Source organism: Ranitomeya variabilis, chromosome 6, assembly GCF_051348905.1.
Source record: "Ranitomeya variabilis isolate aRanVar5 chromosome 6, aRanVar5.hap1, whole genome shotgun sequence".
Taxonomy (NCBI): Eukaryota; Metazoa; Chordata; class Amphibia; order Anura; family Dendrobatidae; genus Ranitomeya; species Ranitomeya variabilis.
In genome coordinates, this window is record NC_135237.1 from 459,448,622 (window position 1) to 459,466,203 (window position 17,582).

A 17,582-nucleotide genomic window follows, 5' to 3' on the forward strand; every position below is an offset into this window, starting at 1 on the left:
AGGGCTGTTAGAGGTGTGCACCAGCCATGATCACTGGCCTTTATGCAGCAGACAATCGCTTCCTATCATCTAGACAGGATTGAAAATTAAAATTAGGGCACATGATTCCGAAACAGCATCTGAAAGATCAGAAGACGGCAACAAGTGCTGGAATACACTTTATAAACGCACATTATTGATCGCCGACAGGGAGAACCAACCAGAACTGCTGGAGTGCTCCTTTAAACATTTGTTAAACAAACAAATTGGAAGCGCAGAATTATAAATATATATATATATATATATATATATATATATACACACACACACACACACACACACACACACACACACACACACACTTGATTTGTCCTCCATAAGAAGAAGCCCTTTAGAGAAAAAAAAAAAACCAAAAATACACAGTAGGCACAAGTTTTGCTTGAGATGCGAGAACATGGCCATATCTGACCTGTGTGGAGAGACTGGAGACACTAAGGCCAAGAATAAAAAAGGATAAATCTATTCCTCATACCTGCATGACCAGCCATTCTTTCCAGGACTCTTCCAGCAAGGAGGTCCCAGACTAGCAATTCTCCAGCGTCATTGCCTGACAGAACAGTCTGACCATTCCAGCAGAAGCATCTATAGAGACCGGCGGTATATAAGTCAGAGGGCCAGAGAAGCATGCAAAAATGTAACTAGGATGCAAAATAGTATATGCCAAAAAAAACAAAACCCTGTACATCCCAAAGTTAAGCTTTACTCCACATAACCCACACAGCATAGCAAATTAAAAACATCAAAATATGCGAGAATCAATCAGTCCAAGATAATGGAAAGGATAAACCGTGTCCTCAACCCAAAATACTGGATCCAGATACAAGAGGACAAACATCAAAATAATCCCACTATTCATGGTCTATGGTAAATGTCATTATTGTACAGGTAGGTCATATATTAATATGTTTCAAATATAATATAAATGATATAATAAAGAGATAACATGTACCATATGTAGTAGTATATACTGCATTTTTCGTGGGAAAAACACTGCAAAAACGCAACATGTCTCAACTCGGTGATAACTTTAATCCTGGCTGTTAAATTACTGCAGCATGTAAGAGATTAAACGCTTTAGACGGAGGGAGTTCCTGCTTATTACACCATGAAAAAACACATTTCATATCAAATATGTAATCTATACAGCACTGTGCAAAAGGTTTAGGTAATTGTGGAAAAAAAAGATGCAAAGTCTAATTGGCTCACCATCATCTAGTCTGTCTGAGATTACAAGAAGAGACAAAGATTGGTGCCAGCCTACATCTACAGAAGATCTGTGGACAGCATCTTTATATCTTTATTCCAAGCAAGCGGATCACAGCAGCATGAGCAACATTGGCCTGGTGTTGTCGTATTGCCGCTTTGGAGGAAAGGCCATACCACTAGTTTGTCATTAATCGGCAATTACAAAGGGAGCTTGATGATTTGCCCAAGTGCATTCAGTGTGGCAGAACATTCCTCAGACCACTAATAACCTCATTGATAGATAGCAGCTAAGGCTGTAAGGACGGAGATTTCTTAATACTTAATAAAAAATTTTTCATGATTTGCATATCATTAACGTCTATCCACCTTGGGATTTTCATCATTCCTGGACTTTTCATTCTTAATGTTGCAAGTTGAGGTGTGCATGTATTGCTGAAGATTCTAATCCCCTCCTTTATGTTGGTTAATTACTGTCTGCCCGCTGTAGGTGCATGTTAACAGGCATACATGTGTGACATATTACCTCTGCTTTTCTCCAGAGGACAGAGAAGAGATCAGCATTCCTGTCTGCACATCAATGATCTTTAGGCAGCCATCTTCTCCAGCAGAAAGAACATGTCTGGCATCTGCAGAAAGGGGCACAAATCGATAATGATGAATAACTGATAGTCACGTGGCACTCTGAAGCCTTACAGATGGAACAGATCAGAGAACTGAAATAAAGGAGATACAGGCATTACCTCCATTCAGCCGCCTCATACAGTTAGGTCCATATATATTTGGACAGAGACAACATTTTTGAGCTTTCATTTGAGGGTTTCCACATTACAATTGGATGAAGGGTTTAGGAGTTTTCAGCTCCTTAACATGTGCCACCCTGTTTTTAAAGGGACCAAAAGTAATTGGACAGATTCAATAATTTTAAATAAAAATGTTCATTTTTAGTACTTGGTTGAAAACCTTTTGTTGGCAATGACTGCCTGAACTCTTGAACTCATGGACATCACCAGACGCTGTGTTTCCTTCTTTTGATGCTCTGTCAGGCCTTCACTATGGTGGTTTTCAGTTGCTGTTTGTTTGTGGGCCTTTCTGTCTGAAGTTTAGTCTTTAACAAGTGAAATGCATGCTCAATTGGGTTGAGATCAGGTGACTGACTTGGCCATTCAAGAATATTCCACTTCTTTGCTTTAATAAACTCCTGGGTTGCTTTGACTTTATGTTTTGGGTCATTGTCCATCTGTAGTATGAAACGACGACCAATCAGTTTGGCTGCATTTGGCTGGATCTGAGCACACAGTATGTCTCTGAATACCTCAGAATTCATTCGGCTGCTTCTGTCCTGTGTCACATCATCAATAAATACTAGTGACCCAGTGCCACTGGCAGCCATGCATGCCCAAGCCATCACACTGCCTCCACCGTGTTTTACAGATGATGTGGTATGCTTTGGATCATGAGCTGTACCACACCTTTGCCATACTTTTCTCTTTCCATCATTCTGGTAGAGGTTGATCTTGGTTTCATCTGTCCAAAGAATGTTCTTCCAGAACTGTGCTGGCTTTTTTAGATGTTTTTTTAGCAAAGTCCAGTCTAGCCTTTTTATTCTTGATGCTTATGAGTGGCTTGCACCGTGCAGTGAACCCTCTGTATTTACTTTCATGCAGTCTTCTCTTTATGGTAGATTTGGATATTGATACGCCGACCTCCTGGAGAGTGTTGGTCACTGGGTTGGCTGTTGTGAAGGGGTTTCTCTTCGCCATGGAGATTATTCTGCGATCATCCACCACTGTTGTCTTCCGTGGGCGCCCAGGTCTTTTTGCATTGATGAGTTCACCAGTGCTTTCTTTCTTTCTCAGGATGTACCAAACTGTAGATTTTGCCACTCCTAATATTGTAGCAATTTCTCGGATGGGTTTTTTCTGTTTTCGCAGCTTAAGGCCGGTTTCACACGTCAGTGGCTCCGGTACGTGAGGTGACAGTTTCCTCCCGTACCGGAGACACTGACACACGTAGACACATAAAAATCAATGCATCTGTGCAGATGTCATTGATTTTTTGCGGACCGTGTCTCCGTGTGCCAAACACGGAGACATGTCAGTGTTCGTGGGAGCGCACGTTTTACACGGACCCAATAGAGTCAATGGGTCCGCGTAAAACACGGACCTCACACGGACATTCTCCGTCTGGGGTCCGTGTGCGTGCCGGAGACAGCGCTACAGTAAGCGCTGTCCCCCCCACATGGTGCTGAAGCCGGTGTTCATATCTTCCCTGTAGCAGCGTTTGCTATAGAGAAAATATGAAGAATAGTGTTAAAAATAAAGATTTAGGTGTCCGCCCCCCCCCCCACCCCCTGTGCGCCCCCCCCCGCTGGTCAGAAAATACTTAGCCGCTCCCTCGCTCCTTCCTGGTCTGGCCGCGCCTCCTACTGTATGCGGTCACGTGGGGCCGATCAATTACAATCATGAATAGTCGGCTCCGCCCCTATGGGAGGTGGAGCCACATATTCATGACTGTAAATGATCGGCCCCACGTGACCGCATGCAGGAGAAGCCGCGGCCAGACCAGGAAGGAGCGACAGCCGACGGGGGACCCGGGTAAGTATTTTCTGACCAGCGGGGGGGGCGCACAGGGGGTGGGGGGGCGGCGGACACCTAAATCTTTATTTTTAACACTATTCTTCATATTTTCTCTGCAGCAAACGTTACTGCAGAGAGGATATGAATGGCAGCTTCAGCACCATGCAGAGTGGGTACCACACGCTCCGTGTGGTACCCACTCGCCATACGGGCGGCACACGTGTGCCGCAGGTATGGCCTCCGTGAGTTCCCAGGCACACGGACACGGATAACTCCGGTACCGATTTATTCCGGTACCGGAATTATCTGGACGTGTGGGACAGCCCTAAGGATGGTTTGTTTCACCTACATGGAGAGCACTTTTGACCGCATGTTTACTTCACAGCAAAACCTTCCAAATGCAAGCACCACACCTCAAATCAACTCCAGGCATTTTATCTGCTTAATTGAGAATGACATAATGAAGGGATTGCCCACACAAGTCCATGAAATAGCCTTGGAGTCAATTGTCCAATTACTTTTGGTCCCTTTAAAAACAGGGTGGCACATGATAAGGAGCTGAAACTCCTAAACCCTTCATCCAATTTTAATGCGGACACCCTCAAATGAAAGCTGAAAGTCTGAACTTCAACTGCATCTGAATTGTTTTGTTTAAATTCATTGTGGTAATATCTATAACCAAATTAGAAAAATGTTGTCTCTGTCCAAATATATATGGACCTAACTGTAGATAATGGCCAGAAGAAATGCCGTCCTGCTATGCCTAGGAGGGGTTTTGTGTTCACTAATATGACAGCAGCCACTTAACAAATCATAATGACTGACCCCTAAGCAAGAGGAGCATAAAAAAGTAGTTAATTAAAAAATACATTGCTACAGATGAATTGATAAAAACTTGTACTAGTTTTCTTTATCTCTTGCCACTTAACTCCCCAAACTGATTAATTTAAGAACTGATGCAGAGCACAGAAGCAGCCCATTGATTATTACGGGTCTTTCAGAGTTCCACTACGTTCCTAGAATGGAAGAAAGTGCATTGTGCAAAACTTTTCCCCATTTTAAAGGTGTACATGGTGGGATAAAACACAAAGCGAATGTAGCGTGACTCCATCACACATCTAGGGGTTGCCTTACAAGGTCACCCGTTTATATGCCCCATTTATGTTTGAAGACTGGAATAAAACACATGAAACTGAACATGTACCGGGACTCAGAGCAAGGTCATGCACGGATCCATTGTGGCAAGGCAGCTGATGCAGCACACACGACTCTGCCACATCCCAGATGCTGACGACACCTTCTTTAGTTCCAGACGTCAGCAGTGACCCATCAGAGCTCACGTTGATGGCATTTATCTATGAACATAAATTACAACGCAGTGATAGTTACTGGAAGGCATTTTATAGCCACATAACAGCTATGTAGTATTCTATAAACTACACACGTATGGCAACGCCACACTCCGGTTACCACAGGGACAATGTGAGCTCCTGGAAAGTCAAATTGGGCCAGGACCAGGGAATCTTTTTTGCTCAATTCTAAAGATATTCATCAACATAGAATGAGATATTTATGGATAATGTATCTTAGACTTTGTGAATTTGAGACAAGGCAATCTTAAAGTTGATCTCCAGGCATAAAATACAGTTGATCTTTTCCTTGGAAGCAGTCATTAATATCACATCGGTGGGGATCCGACACCCAGCACCCCCACTGTTCAGTTATTAGTCCCCCCGGCAGGATGTAAAGGCTGAACAGCACAGCTCCGCTCAATCTGTAGTAGCTGCTACCAAGTACTGCAGATCGGCTCCTATTCAGTACCAGCTGATCGGTGGGTGTAAGAGCAAAAACCCCAAGTGCATTTAAATAACTTAGGGTTCTTAGCAATACTGTTTTTGATCAAAAATAGCATTAAAACCATACCACCATCGTCAAGGTGACCCTGATTGGGATGGTCCTACACTGTCTAATATTAAAAACCTTACCATGTGTCAAGAGTTGACCTCAGTGTGTGAATAAGGGCAGACAGAAGGACCAGGTCCCAATCTATGGACACCAGTCTGGGGAAGCTTTTAAATGTAATTGCCAGCTCAGAAAAGGGAGGCCACACCCCGGCTTGCACAAAATGCAAAAATACAAAGAAAAACAAAATTTGAGCTTGGATTAAGTTGGTATACATACAGCACATAAACACATGTTCACATTGGCCATAAATCATCAAGCTGCCCTGATTGTGCCCTTTTCTGAGCTGATAATTACATTTAAAAGCTTCCCCACACTGGTGTCCATAGATCGGGACCCGGTCCTTTTGTCTGCCCTTATTCACACACTGACGTCAGCTCTGACACATAGTGAGGTTTTTAATATTAGACAGGGTAGGACCGTCCCTATCAGGGTCACCTTGACGATGGTGGGATGGCTTTTATGCCATTTTTGATCAAAGACAGTATTACTAAGAACCCCGAGTTACTTAAATGCACTTTTGCGTTTTACTTACCGTATTTTTCGGACTATAAGACACACCCAGGTTTTAGAGGTGGAAAGTAGGGAAAAAAATATTTGAAGCAAAAAAAAAAAAAAGTGGTAAAATTTAATAACATACTATTATATGTGGTGTTATTATATATAATAGTATGTTATTATGTTGGAAGCTGTGGGTAGAAGATGGTGCTGCGGGACTAGTGTGGTCTCTGTAAAGTACTATATGAAGACGCTGGAGGGTGAGTATAAGAATGGGGGCACAGGGCTTATATTTAAAGCACCACTCCAGAACTGAAAACTAACACTGGAGTGCTGCTTTAAGATCCCATTGGGAGAACTACAACTCCCAGCATGTCCTGCAGATCGTACGGCATGCTGGGAGTTATAGTTCACAACAGAGGAGTGGCACAGTGCTTTATTGTGTGTTGTAAAGACTAACCTTTTAATTGTGGCAGCCAGCTACTGTGGTGAGGTGAAAAGCTGGAGCATCCCATGACTGCACACACAGAGCTCTCCCTCTTGTTGCCTCTCCACAGCACAAGTCATAAGAGGAAGCCAGCAGATTGTAGTGGGGAGTCTGAAGGACCTGTGATGACATCAGAAGAGGGAGGGCTCTGTGCTGCCATGTGATGCTCCAGCCCACCCTCTTCATGACATCACACAGGTCCTTATGCCTCAGCATCCAGCACAGCCAGGCAGGTATGTGGCGATCTAGTCTCCCCTCTGGTCCCCTGCTGCTGCCCCCTCCTCCACCGGACACACAGATCTCCCCAGCTGCTGCAGGAATCCAGCGCTGGGGAAACAATGTGTGTTTCAGTGAAGGACTATTCATGTGCTGCTCCCCCCTCACTGCTCACCTGACAGGTAGGCGGGGAAGCTGTAATGAATATTCACTGCACTTTAATCATCGGGACTACATGGTTTCCCCAGTGCTGGATTCCCGGCAGCAGGGCCATTTTTCTGCCTCCTGAAAGTGGGATCACAGTGCGATCCCACTGCTGCTGTCCCTCCCCACATGCTACATTCCGACCATAAGACGCACCCACACTTTCCTCCCAAATTTGGAGGAAAAAAAGTACGTCTTATGGTCAGAAAAATACGGTATTTATTTACAACAGGGTTTTTTGCTCATTTTGTTTCTTGTAGGTTTTGTGCGCTTTATGGCCAATGTGAACATGTGTTTATGTGCTGCATGTATACCAACTTAATCCAAGCTCAATATTTGTGTTTGTTGTTTTTTTTTTTTTTTTTTCAAATCGGTGGGTGTGCTGGGTGTCAGACCCAAAGATCTGATGTGAATTACCCATCCCAAGGACAATAAGGATATAATGAGAACCTCTTTAAAATAGCGGTGTAGTGTGTTACGTCACACCTATTTCTGCTAAGCTAGAAACCCTTTTCAGCAAAGAAACACCACTGGTCAGAAAACGCAAACAAAAGGTGTAAAACACCAATATGGTGCAATTCGTGAAAGACCAGTTTTTTGGGGCACACATTGAGCCAGAATTGTGGTTTGTGCAAGTTAATAAACCTCTTCCATTTCTATTCTATATAGAGATACTGGAGATTTTCCCCCTTAGGTCACTATTTTTTTTCGCTTGCAGTATTTATTAATATTTTGCCAAATTCATGAAACTAGCACACGTGGGTCATTAATTTTGCTGCATGTTCAAAACTGATTTTTTTTTTCTGTGTTTTTCTGTGTTTAATCTTTTTGTGACATATCAAATCCCTCTAGGAGCGACTGAGTACATTTGTGACAAATTTAGAATTTTTGGAAAACTTGTAAATAACGAATAAGGTGGAAACCTATGGAAACCCAAAACCACTGCCATGGTGGGGAAATAAAAAACAAAAAAAAAAACCACCATCTGCACCGAAAACAACAATTCACCAATGTTTACCTGGCCTCCGTGATCGCCAAATCTAACCCCCAATAACATTTTTCTGTGGGGCTACATCAAGGATCCTCAAGAGGAATTAGTGTAGTGCCTCCCCCTAGTCAGAGGAAGTGAACGACCTGAGACAACGCCATCGCCCAAACAGTAGAGTCCATATCAGAGGACATGCTGGCACGTGCCGGATGGAAGTGGACTGCCGCCTAGACATCTGCCGTCACCAATGGAAATCACTTTGAACATCTGTAGCATGCAGATACAACTTGGATAGCGTCTTCTCATGTTAATAGATTTGCGTCATGTTCTCTCATTAGGAATACTGAGACTATCTGCACACATTTTTGGCTCATCCCGTTGGGCACAGCGGTGAGCTCCACTGTTTAGGACACAGGAGTCAATGTCTACCATTTTCACAGAAACACTGGCTTTACGGAATTTCATCGGAAATTAAGTGACATTACATAATAAATTAAGCAACACTCAGACGGGAATAAGGTGGACACACTAACATTTACAGAAGATCGTGGTCTTGCGGTGATAATATGGATACTAAAATGCCACCATGCCAGGACACATAAGTGGGTACTCTGCAGAAAATAATAAAAGGGTCTCGCCAAAATGTTACAGCTACATTACATGTACAGCACACAGACCACTGAAGCTACAGTATTGTCTTCTGTAAAAGCCACAGACATTAAAAACTCACGCCAGCATCATGCTCCAATTCTGCCAGCAATTCAAAGTTGTTTCTCTTGGTCCCACACACGTCAGTGGGTACACAACGCCACACCTAAGGGAGAAAGGCGGAATTAGACGACGGCTTACTCTGAAATGCTACCTGAAACAGGCAGGTAAATCTTTGATACAAGTCACCAGAAGCCAAGAATTACACCTAAATATTAGAATACGATAGTGTAAATTATTTTATGACCATCCTTACGCACAGCGTAGGACCACTCATAAAAACCTAACTGGGCAAAACACTGAACAGGCAGCGGAAACTGGGAGAGGCGAGCTCAGACATAGGCAAAAACCTGCAGAGAATTCTGCACACAGCGATTTTACACCATAGCATCTGTTCGGTGAAAGTCCATTTATCTGATAAGCAGTTTTCTCAGCATTATGGTTGTCCACAACTGTTATACTGATGACCTATCAGATCTGTGGTGGTGCGACAATCGGTATCCCCACCAATCAGCCGGCCAGATGCGCTCAGTTGTGGAGCTGCGTAGCACAGCTCAGTCAACTGTATTATTTTGTCCACAGCCGGGTACGGCACATTGGCCCCTATTCAAATCAATAGTGGGTGGACGTGCAGTACCTACCGCGGCCACTATACAGCTGTATGAGCTGTGCAATTCCACAAGTGAGCACATCAGCCGCAGCTGGCACCAGGACCAGATCGATGGAGGTCCCGGGTGTCAATCCCCACTCATCAAGTATCCATGACTTATCCTAAGGATAGGGCTTCGACATTAAAGTTCCAGACAACCCCTTTAATTGCAGACTAGCTGCTTAACCCACAACAGTATTATAGGGAATCTGTGCCCAGGTTTTTGCTATCAGAGCAGCATAATGTAGGGGCAGAGACTCCGATTCCTGAGATAATTCACTTATGGGGCAGTTGCTGCAGTTTTCATAAATGTTTTATCCGCTGCAGATCTAGCTGTTCTCAATGCCAAGCTTTGTAAAACCATGACCACACCACTAATTGGCAGCTTTCTGCCTATTCACAGTAAACACTGAAAGCTGCCAATCAGTGGTATGGGCGGGTTATATAGCACAAGTATGTATGGAGGTCTTCATGGCGGTACATGCACTACTCCTCTAGTGAATCTCCTGATCATTTTATCGAACGGCCCAGTGAGTGACATTGCTGGAATCAGTGTCTTGGTCTGTACATTATGCAACTAGTGGACATGGGCATCAGAGAAGGAAGCTCCCTGTATTAGCCAGTATGTAGAGACCCCAATTAGCCCAGGCAGACTGGACCTTGTCATATATTACACAGTGGCCCATTCATATGAATTAGTACAATGTGACGGTACATTTCCCTGCTGTAGGCAAAACACGTGGCTGGGTTGAATTTTGCCTTGGGTTTTAGAAGCTAGACCCCCGGTAATCAACTGATCATCAGATTGTGGTGGTGAGACAACCCCTTTAACAAGGAGTTGTGATGTCTATTTGTTGGCGGTGTCCAATTGCAGGTAAGACACGGCTCTTTAAATCAATTTACAAATTCTACACGATATTGTACATCTTACGTCCAAGGACGCATTCACATGTTGCCCTGAAAAAGTGTAGTGTTTTACTAGAAAAGTGATTTTTGAAATCTCATGCATATGTGGCTTATTCTTTCCTTGGAGATTAGAAGCAGGACATTCCTTCAGCTTTTCCCACCTTTCAAATGAACATTCGAGGGGGCAGACAAAAACCCTCAAAACACATGATACCGCGTTTTTCCTGCCAATACTCCCGTATTTGCAGTAGATTTTTGTGCTGCAATTATTAAAATGTGTGAACATAACGCAATGTGAACCTAGCCTTAGGGTAACAGCAGCCCATTCAACACATGCGCTAAACGGGCTGCGTTAATGCAAGTGCCGACATGCCATTGCGCTAGCGCAGATAGAGCTACCAGATGTTCTATCTGCACTAGCGGTGACGGACCTAGAAACGCTGCAGCCCGCGTCCCAGGGTCCGTCACTCAATGACGGCACATCGCTAGCGCACGCCCATTTTGGGCGTGTGCTAGCGATGCGCCCGAAATAGAGATTAATGGCAGCGTTAACGGACTGCTTGAACGTAATGTGAACCCAGCCTAAGGCGGTATAAGTTCAATGCCATGTAATAATATTAACATTTTACACAGATCTGTCACCGCTGTATTATACCAACCCCACCCGAATCCTATAGTCCTCACGCTGTCAGTACCATGTACACACCTTTACTGTAGAATCCCAAGATGCGGAGAAGAGTTTGTTGTTGTTCCAGAGAATTCTACTAACGGCGTCATCATGTCCCATCAGCGTGTCCTGTCTTCTTCCAAAAGCAATAGAGTAAAAATATCTGGACACAGAGGAAAGATTCAGTGCACGGCGTTCTGATGAGGCTTAGTGTATGAGCATACAGGCAGAAATACGCACACGTTATTATCCCACGAGGAGCACATCACTGTTGTATCTCCAGGCAAGAGGACGCAGGACGACAGCGCCTGAGGGAAAGAACAAAAAGATAATCAAGGCAAGATGTCTGATGAAAAAAGGCCGAAAAAAATAACTCAAAAAAGGACAAGTCACTTTGGCAAGTAAGGTTGGAACAAGGCTCTAAGCTTTTTGGCTACACCAGATGAATATTTGTACTGCCGAAATGGCCATGGATCCCTGATGAACTTAAGTTTTTTAAATGTGCCAGAATACTTAAGGTCCATTTATATCGACAGGTAGCACGATATATCCAGCAATTGGCTCCAATATAGTAAAAAATGAGGCGTGAACACATAATTACTTAAAGCACCGCTCCAGCGCTTTTTTTATGCACCGCCCCAGCGCTATTTTATTTTTTAGCTCTGGAGTAGCAATTTAAATGTAAGCCCCCTGCCCCCGTTTGCATATTTACCTTCCAGCGGCTCCACCTTTTACCAACGCCTGCATGGTCCCGCGGTGCCATCTTGTGCCCATAACTTCTGACTGGCAGAAAGTCATAAGTTACATCACAAAAGCGCAATGCGAGCCAGAACGAGGCTCTCAAAAATGTATTGAAAAAGTGACCGTCCGTGCAGCTCCATGAAATAATGGAGTTTCTGGCAGGTCACGTTTCGCAGGCGATCAATGGGAACGACACTGGAAAAGGATGAAAGTGGGGGCAGGGGAATTACATTTAAAAGCACCACTCAATCATTGGAATAAAAAAGTGGAATGGTGGTGTAAAAAGGAAGATCATTTAATTCTGAATGATAAGAGAATAAAAAGAATGGTCTTCTAAAATAGACCTTGTGTTCCCATCAAATCCTGAACTGAAACCAAGCTTCTCGACCCCTTCAAAATCTTCTGGGAAACACCCGGTACAATTTTGTTGCTGTTTGTTTTCTGAAATTTTTTCCTTTTGCATAAAAGCTTTTTTTTGGGGTGAGTTTTTTGTTCATTTTTTATTATTTTATTGAAACGGTACACAAAGTCGATTACATACATAGGATGTAAACTGTCAATTATATTTATTTCAAGAACTGAAGTCAATACGCTCCAATTGTGGGAATAGCTCTTTAACCCCTTCATGACCTTGGGATTTTCCATTTTTCCGTGTTCGTTTTTCCCTCCCCTCCTTCCCAGAGCCATAACTTATTTTTCCGTCAATATGAAGGCTTATTTTTTGGAGGACGAGTGCAATCCCATGCGTGTTTTTTGTTTGCCTTTTTTGCTAGGTTCACAAAATGCTAAAACTGACCTGCCATTACGACTCTCCAAGTCATTACAAGTTCATAGACAGTAAACATGTCTAGGATATTTTTTATCTAAGTGGTGAAAAAAAATTCCAAACTTTGCTAAAAAAAAAAAAAAATTTTTGCAATTTTCCATTTTTCGTGATCTGGGGTCGGGTGAGGGCTTATTTTTTGCGTGCCGAGCTGACGTTTTTAATGATTTGGTGCAGATACGTTCTTTTGATCGCCCGTTATTGCATTTTAATTAAATGTCGCGGCGACCAAAAATAATGTAATTCGGGCGGTTCTAATTTTTTTCTCGCTACGCTGTTTAGACATCAGGTTAATCCTTTTTTTATTGATAGATCTGGCGATTCTGAAGGCGGCAATACCAAATCTGTGTATATTTGATTTTATTTTTATTGTTTTATTTTGAATGGGGTGAAAGGGGGGGTGATTTAAACGTTTATATTTTTCAGGTTTTTTTTATAACATTTTTTTTTTTTTTTTACTTTTGGCATGCTTCAATAGTCTCTGGGAGGCTAGAAGCTGGCACAACGCGATCAGCTCTGCTACATAGAGGCAAAGCATAGATCGCATCTATGTAGCTTAATTACAGGCTTGCTATGAATGCCGACCACAGGGTGGCACTCACAGCAAGCTGGCATCAACAACCATAGAGATCTCAAGGAAATCTCTGGTTATGGCGACGCAACGCTGACCCCCGATCATGTGACAGGGGTCGGCGACGAGCGCATTTCCGGCCGCGCGGCCGGAAGCGGTAGTTAAATGTCGCTGTCAGCGTTTGACAGCGGCATTTAACTAGTTAATAGGGGTGGGTGGATCGCGATTCCACTCGCCGCTATTGCACGCACATGTCAGCTGTTCAAAACAGCTGGCTTTGATGTGGGCTCACCGCTGGAGCCCAAATAAAAGCAGGGGATCTGACCTTGGACGTACTATCCCGTCCAAGGTCAGAAAGGGGTTAAATATACCGCAATCATTTATTTATAAGTGGGTCATTACGCCTGTCTAAACCATTTAGAGAACAGCCCCAACTTTTCAAATCCGCCATATGTCTCTATGTGGTAATAAATCTGCAATGATTCTACATGTACCAAGGATTTGAAGAAAGTTTTTTCATGACACATTGCACTTTGTGTAATTAGTAAATTTACGTAGATAAATTTTGCATTTATTTAAGAATGGGCACCACATTTAAAAAAAAAAAAAAAAACAACAAACTGGAGCAAGTTAGGGAGAAGAGCGACCAGAATGGTTACCGGTCTGCAAACCATGTCCTATGAGGAACGTTTACAGGATCTGGAAATGTTTAGCTTGCAAAAAAGAAGACTGAGAGGAGACTTAATAGCTGTCTACAAATATCTCAAGGGCTGTCACAGTGTAGTGGGATCATCTTTATTCTCATTTGCACATGGAAACACTAGAAGCAATGGGATGAAACTGAATGGGAGGAGACACAGATTAGATATTAGAAAAAACTTTTTGCCAGTGAGGGTGATCAATGAGTGGAACAGGCTGCCACGAGAGGTGGTGAGTTCTCCTTCAATGAAGTCTTCAGACAGAGGCTGGACAGACATCTGTCTGGGATGATTTAGTGAATCCTGCTTTGAGCAGGGGGTTGGACCAGATGTCCCAGGAGGCCACTTCCAACTCTACCATTCTATGATTCTATGAAAATTGTCTCTTCAGAGAGGAAGGACTAGAACTCTAGTGCCACCTATTGGAGGTAGCAATCCTAACAGTCAATGTCGACCCTTTAACGAGCCTTGTCACATGACTTAGGATAATAGCCAAACCAGAATCTCAATTTGCAGACACTGTGTTTCGGGGTACTGCCCCTCGTCAGTGCAAAGTGGAGATCTGGTTTGGCTGATTGAGAGGCGTCTGACCGGGATCCAAGAAGTATCGTTTCTCCTTGCGGAGAGTAACATGATAAGCCTGTCGAGGTGAGGAGACTTAAAGCCGCAATGCTCCTCTGGGAAATATGCAAATTGTCTCTTCAGAGACGTGTACTATTGACTTATGAAAAATAAATATATAAAACCATGGATAGGCTTTAAGCTTTTAGATCTTCACCAACTAAAAACAAAAACAACTTTTTTTGTGCCCTTTTATTTCTGATCCTTTGAAAAAAATCCATGTTGCATTGAACGTCTCAGCAGATTAACCCTTTAAAGACCATCTCAATGCCTTACCATTAGTAGGTTAATGGCTGCTAGTATTAATATTGACTGAGGAACCTAAAAACCTAAACGGCTGGGTCCAGAGAAAAGGCTGAATCCGTGCATGGCTCCTGCTGAATCTGCGCCCTTGTGATCTCACAATGTAGATGTACATCATGAAGTGTTCAGCCTTCCCTGTGCCGTACTTCTTATAGAGGGCTAACCTGATGCCAGCTGCATCTTACCATGTTTGAGAATGAAACACTTCTCTGCAGAGACTTCTGACTTGTAGAGAACATCTTCAAAGTTGAATCTGAAAAAAAAAAAATTAGACTGTTCTTCATACATTAAGTGTTAAAATACAATTAGTATTCATGATGCAATAGGGGGAATATTAAGAGAAAACATCGGAGCCGCGAGCTCATCGTCATAAACAGACAGACTAACCTTGTGATGTGGTGAAGACTGAAGACCCATTGGAGGAGACAGCAATACCGGTTATAGCCCTGCAAGTAATCCATCAACAACACATCAATAACCATGGGGAGGTCCTATACTTAGTAATAACGTGTGGGGAACAGAATGTTCTATGTGGGCATCAACATATATTTATTTGATGCAGATGAACATAGAAATAAGTTGCAAAAGTGCAATAAGTAAATACACAGAGCATGAAAACAAGAAAAAAGGTTCTAAAGTCTTGATCCCAAAGTTAATATGTATGTTATACACTGACAAATGACCAAAGGTGGATAAAATCACATTAAAAGAAAAACCACGCTGCTGGAAAGAACTTATCTTGCTATGGTTAATGAGAACGCATGTACTGACACTACGCATTTCGACACCAAACTGGGGAAATGTGTAATGTAAAAAATCAACAAGTCAACAGATGTAATACAGAGAAAGTCTGTAGTTTCTGTAGTTGACTTCATGAAGCTGCACTTTTCGGTTGGCCATATATCCTGCACCCACTACGGTGCACTGTGTATATAGTCACAAAACATCTGGTAAGACAACTTGTTATAGTGGTGTTAAAGGGGTGGTGTAGTTTAGAAAAACAATTAATTATTATTTTTTCTTTTTTTTACAAAGCCCACCAATGCATTATTAGTTAATAGAGGAGGTTTCTGCAGTTTAGGATTATTTGGGTCTTGTCAAATGGATCTTGAAACTGGTGAACCCTTTTAAAAGAATTCCTTGCACATATGCTTTTAGTTACAGATACGTAAAACAATCTTTATTAGCATCAACCTTAGCAATGTATCAATGATAAGCTTGTGGCAATTACACAAGTCACTACACAGCAAAGTCTCCAAGTGGATGTCATGTAGTTACGCTCAGCACCCTATGTAGTATTATACTTCTTGTAATCCCCATATAAGCCATGTTGTATCCTAGCAGACAGGACTAAGGCCATAATCACACGTGCGAGATCGTTATACAGAAGCAAAATGACCAAACCATCCTCCGTGCAACCAGTTTACTAGATGCCACTCGTGTGCGGTTTGCTTTTCCTTTTACCCACTTAACTGGGTACTTTTGTAAAATTAAGCTACAATATATAGCGGCGCTAGTATATGAGGTATCCTATTGCTGCAATTCTAGACAATAACCACAATGTTGTCGAAACGATATATAATATAGCAAGTATTAGATTTGCGCAAAGGAAACCAGAAGGGAATACTGTTTTATCCCCAGGATACAATATTCACACTAGATGGGATCTAAATAGAAAAAAAATGTATGTTTACTGAGGATAAAGAATTTAAAAGTTGTATGCTGTAAGAAGAGAGGGGTGATAAAAGTACAGAAAAAATGCAATATAGAGACAATAGTTTCCTAATTGTAGATGAATAAATTGCATTATGCCCATAAAGCCAACAGTACTTCGTTTGTGACGCTGTGGAAGAAAGACACCATGTACTTATTAAACCAGCGCTGAACACCTGTGGAAAAATGGAAGGAATGCTCAAGGATGGGATAATGTGCTGCGTTATCTAATATCTGGTGGATGAACGAGGCCACCTAAAATGAAAATTGCAAGGATTATATGCTGGAAACCTGTGTAGTAGAAAGTGGAACAACAAAGGGGCAACAGGTTGGACAATAGTCTATAGAGAATTGTTCCAGAATATCACAGATCTTGATCGCTCTATATGGACTGGACCATTGGTCGCAAATAAACAGACGTGTGCACCAAATGTAATTTATCTGTGCAGTATCCACAGAAAACACAGGCCACACACAGATGCCAAACACCGATGTCTGATTAAGGCCTGAACAGATGCAGATCTCACAGTAACAGGACACTCACTCTTTGTGAATCTTGTGTCTGCTCTCTATCTTGAATTTGGTGATGTTGCTCCATGCAAGAGTTTTACTTTCTTCGGTTAAGTCTTCAAAAGAGTCTTCACTGGGAGAAACTGCAAGAAATAAAAAAAGCCATTATCAGTATTACTACTTTTTATGGGGTCCTGATCATCTGGGTTTTACATAGGACACTATTTGGGGACCACACTAATTAGATGGTGTGCTTATATGTGGTGTTAGGTGTCCATCTATATAAATTTACAATCAATAAGGAATAGTTTTTTTCCCCAAGATCCATAATGTTTTCATTTGACGGGATATGTGGCTGTGTGAGAACTTTTTAGCACTGAGCAAACATTTTTCACCAATACCATGTTGGGGTAGATACGATGTTTTAATTGCCTCTTATTGCAATGTTGAAACAGCCAAAAAAATAACAATTCTCAAGTTTTGATTTTTCTTTGTT

The 17,582-nt window shown here is 42.4% G+C and overlaps 1 protein-coding gene across 1 annotated transcript in view; it reads right to left on the bottom strand.

Annotated features, from left to right (window-relative positions):
- Nucleotides 1–17,582, bottom strand: part of NSMAF (neutral sphingomyelinase activation associated factor) — a 103,862-nt gene that overhangs the window by 2,461 nt on the left and 83,819 nt on the right. The window contains exons 22-30 of the mRNA XM_077270536.1: nucleotides 17,121–17,229; nucleotides 15,251–15,309; nucleotides 15,049–15,116; nucleotides 11,347–11,414; nucleotides 11,146–11,269; nucleotides 8,907–8,990; nucleotides 5,026–5,176; nucleotides 1,769–1,871; nucleotides 512–621 (exon numbers count right to left, since the gene is read on the bottom strand). Coding sequence (XP_077126651.1) covers nucleotides 512–621; nucleotides 1,769–1,871; nucleotides 5,026–5,176; nucleotides 8,907–8,990; nucleotides 11,146–11,269; nucleotides 11,347–11,414; nucleotides 15,049–15,116; nucleotides 15,251–15,309; nucleotides 17,121–17,229 — 876 coding nt within the window. The remainder of the gene's footprint in view (nucleotides 1–511; nucleotides 622–1,768; nucleotides 1,872–5,025; nucleotides 5,177–8,906; nucleotides 8,991–11,145; nucleotides 11,270–11,346; nucleotides 11,415–15,048; nucleotides 15,117–15,250; nucleotides 15,310–17,120; nucleotides 17,230–17,582) is intronic.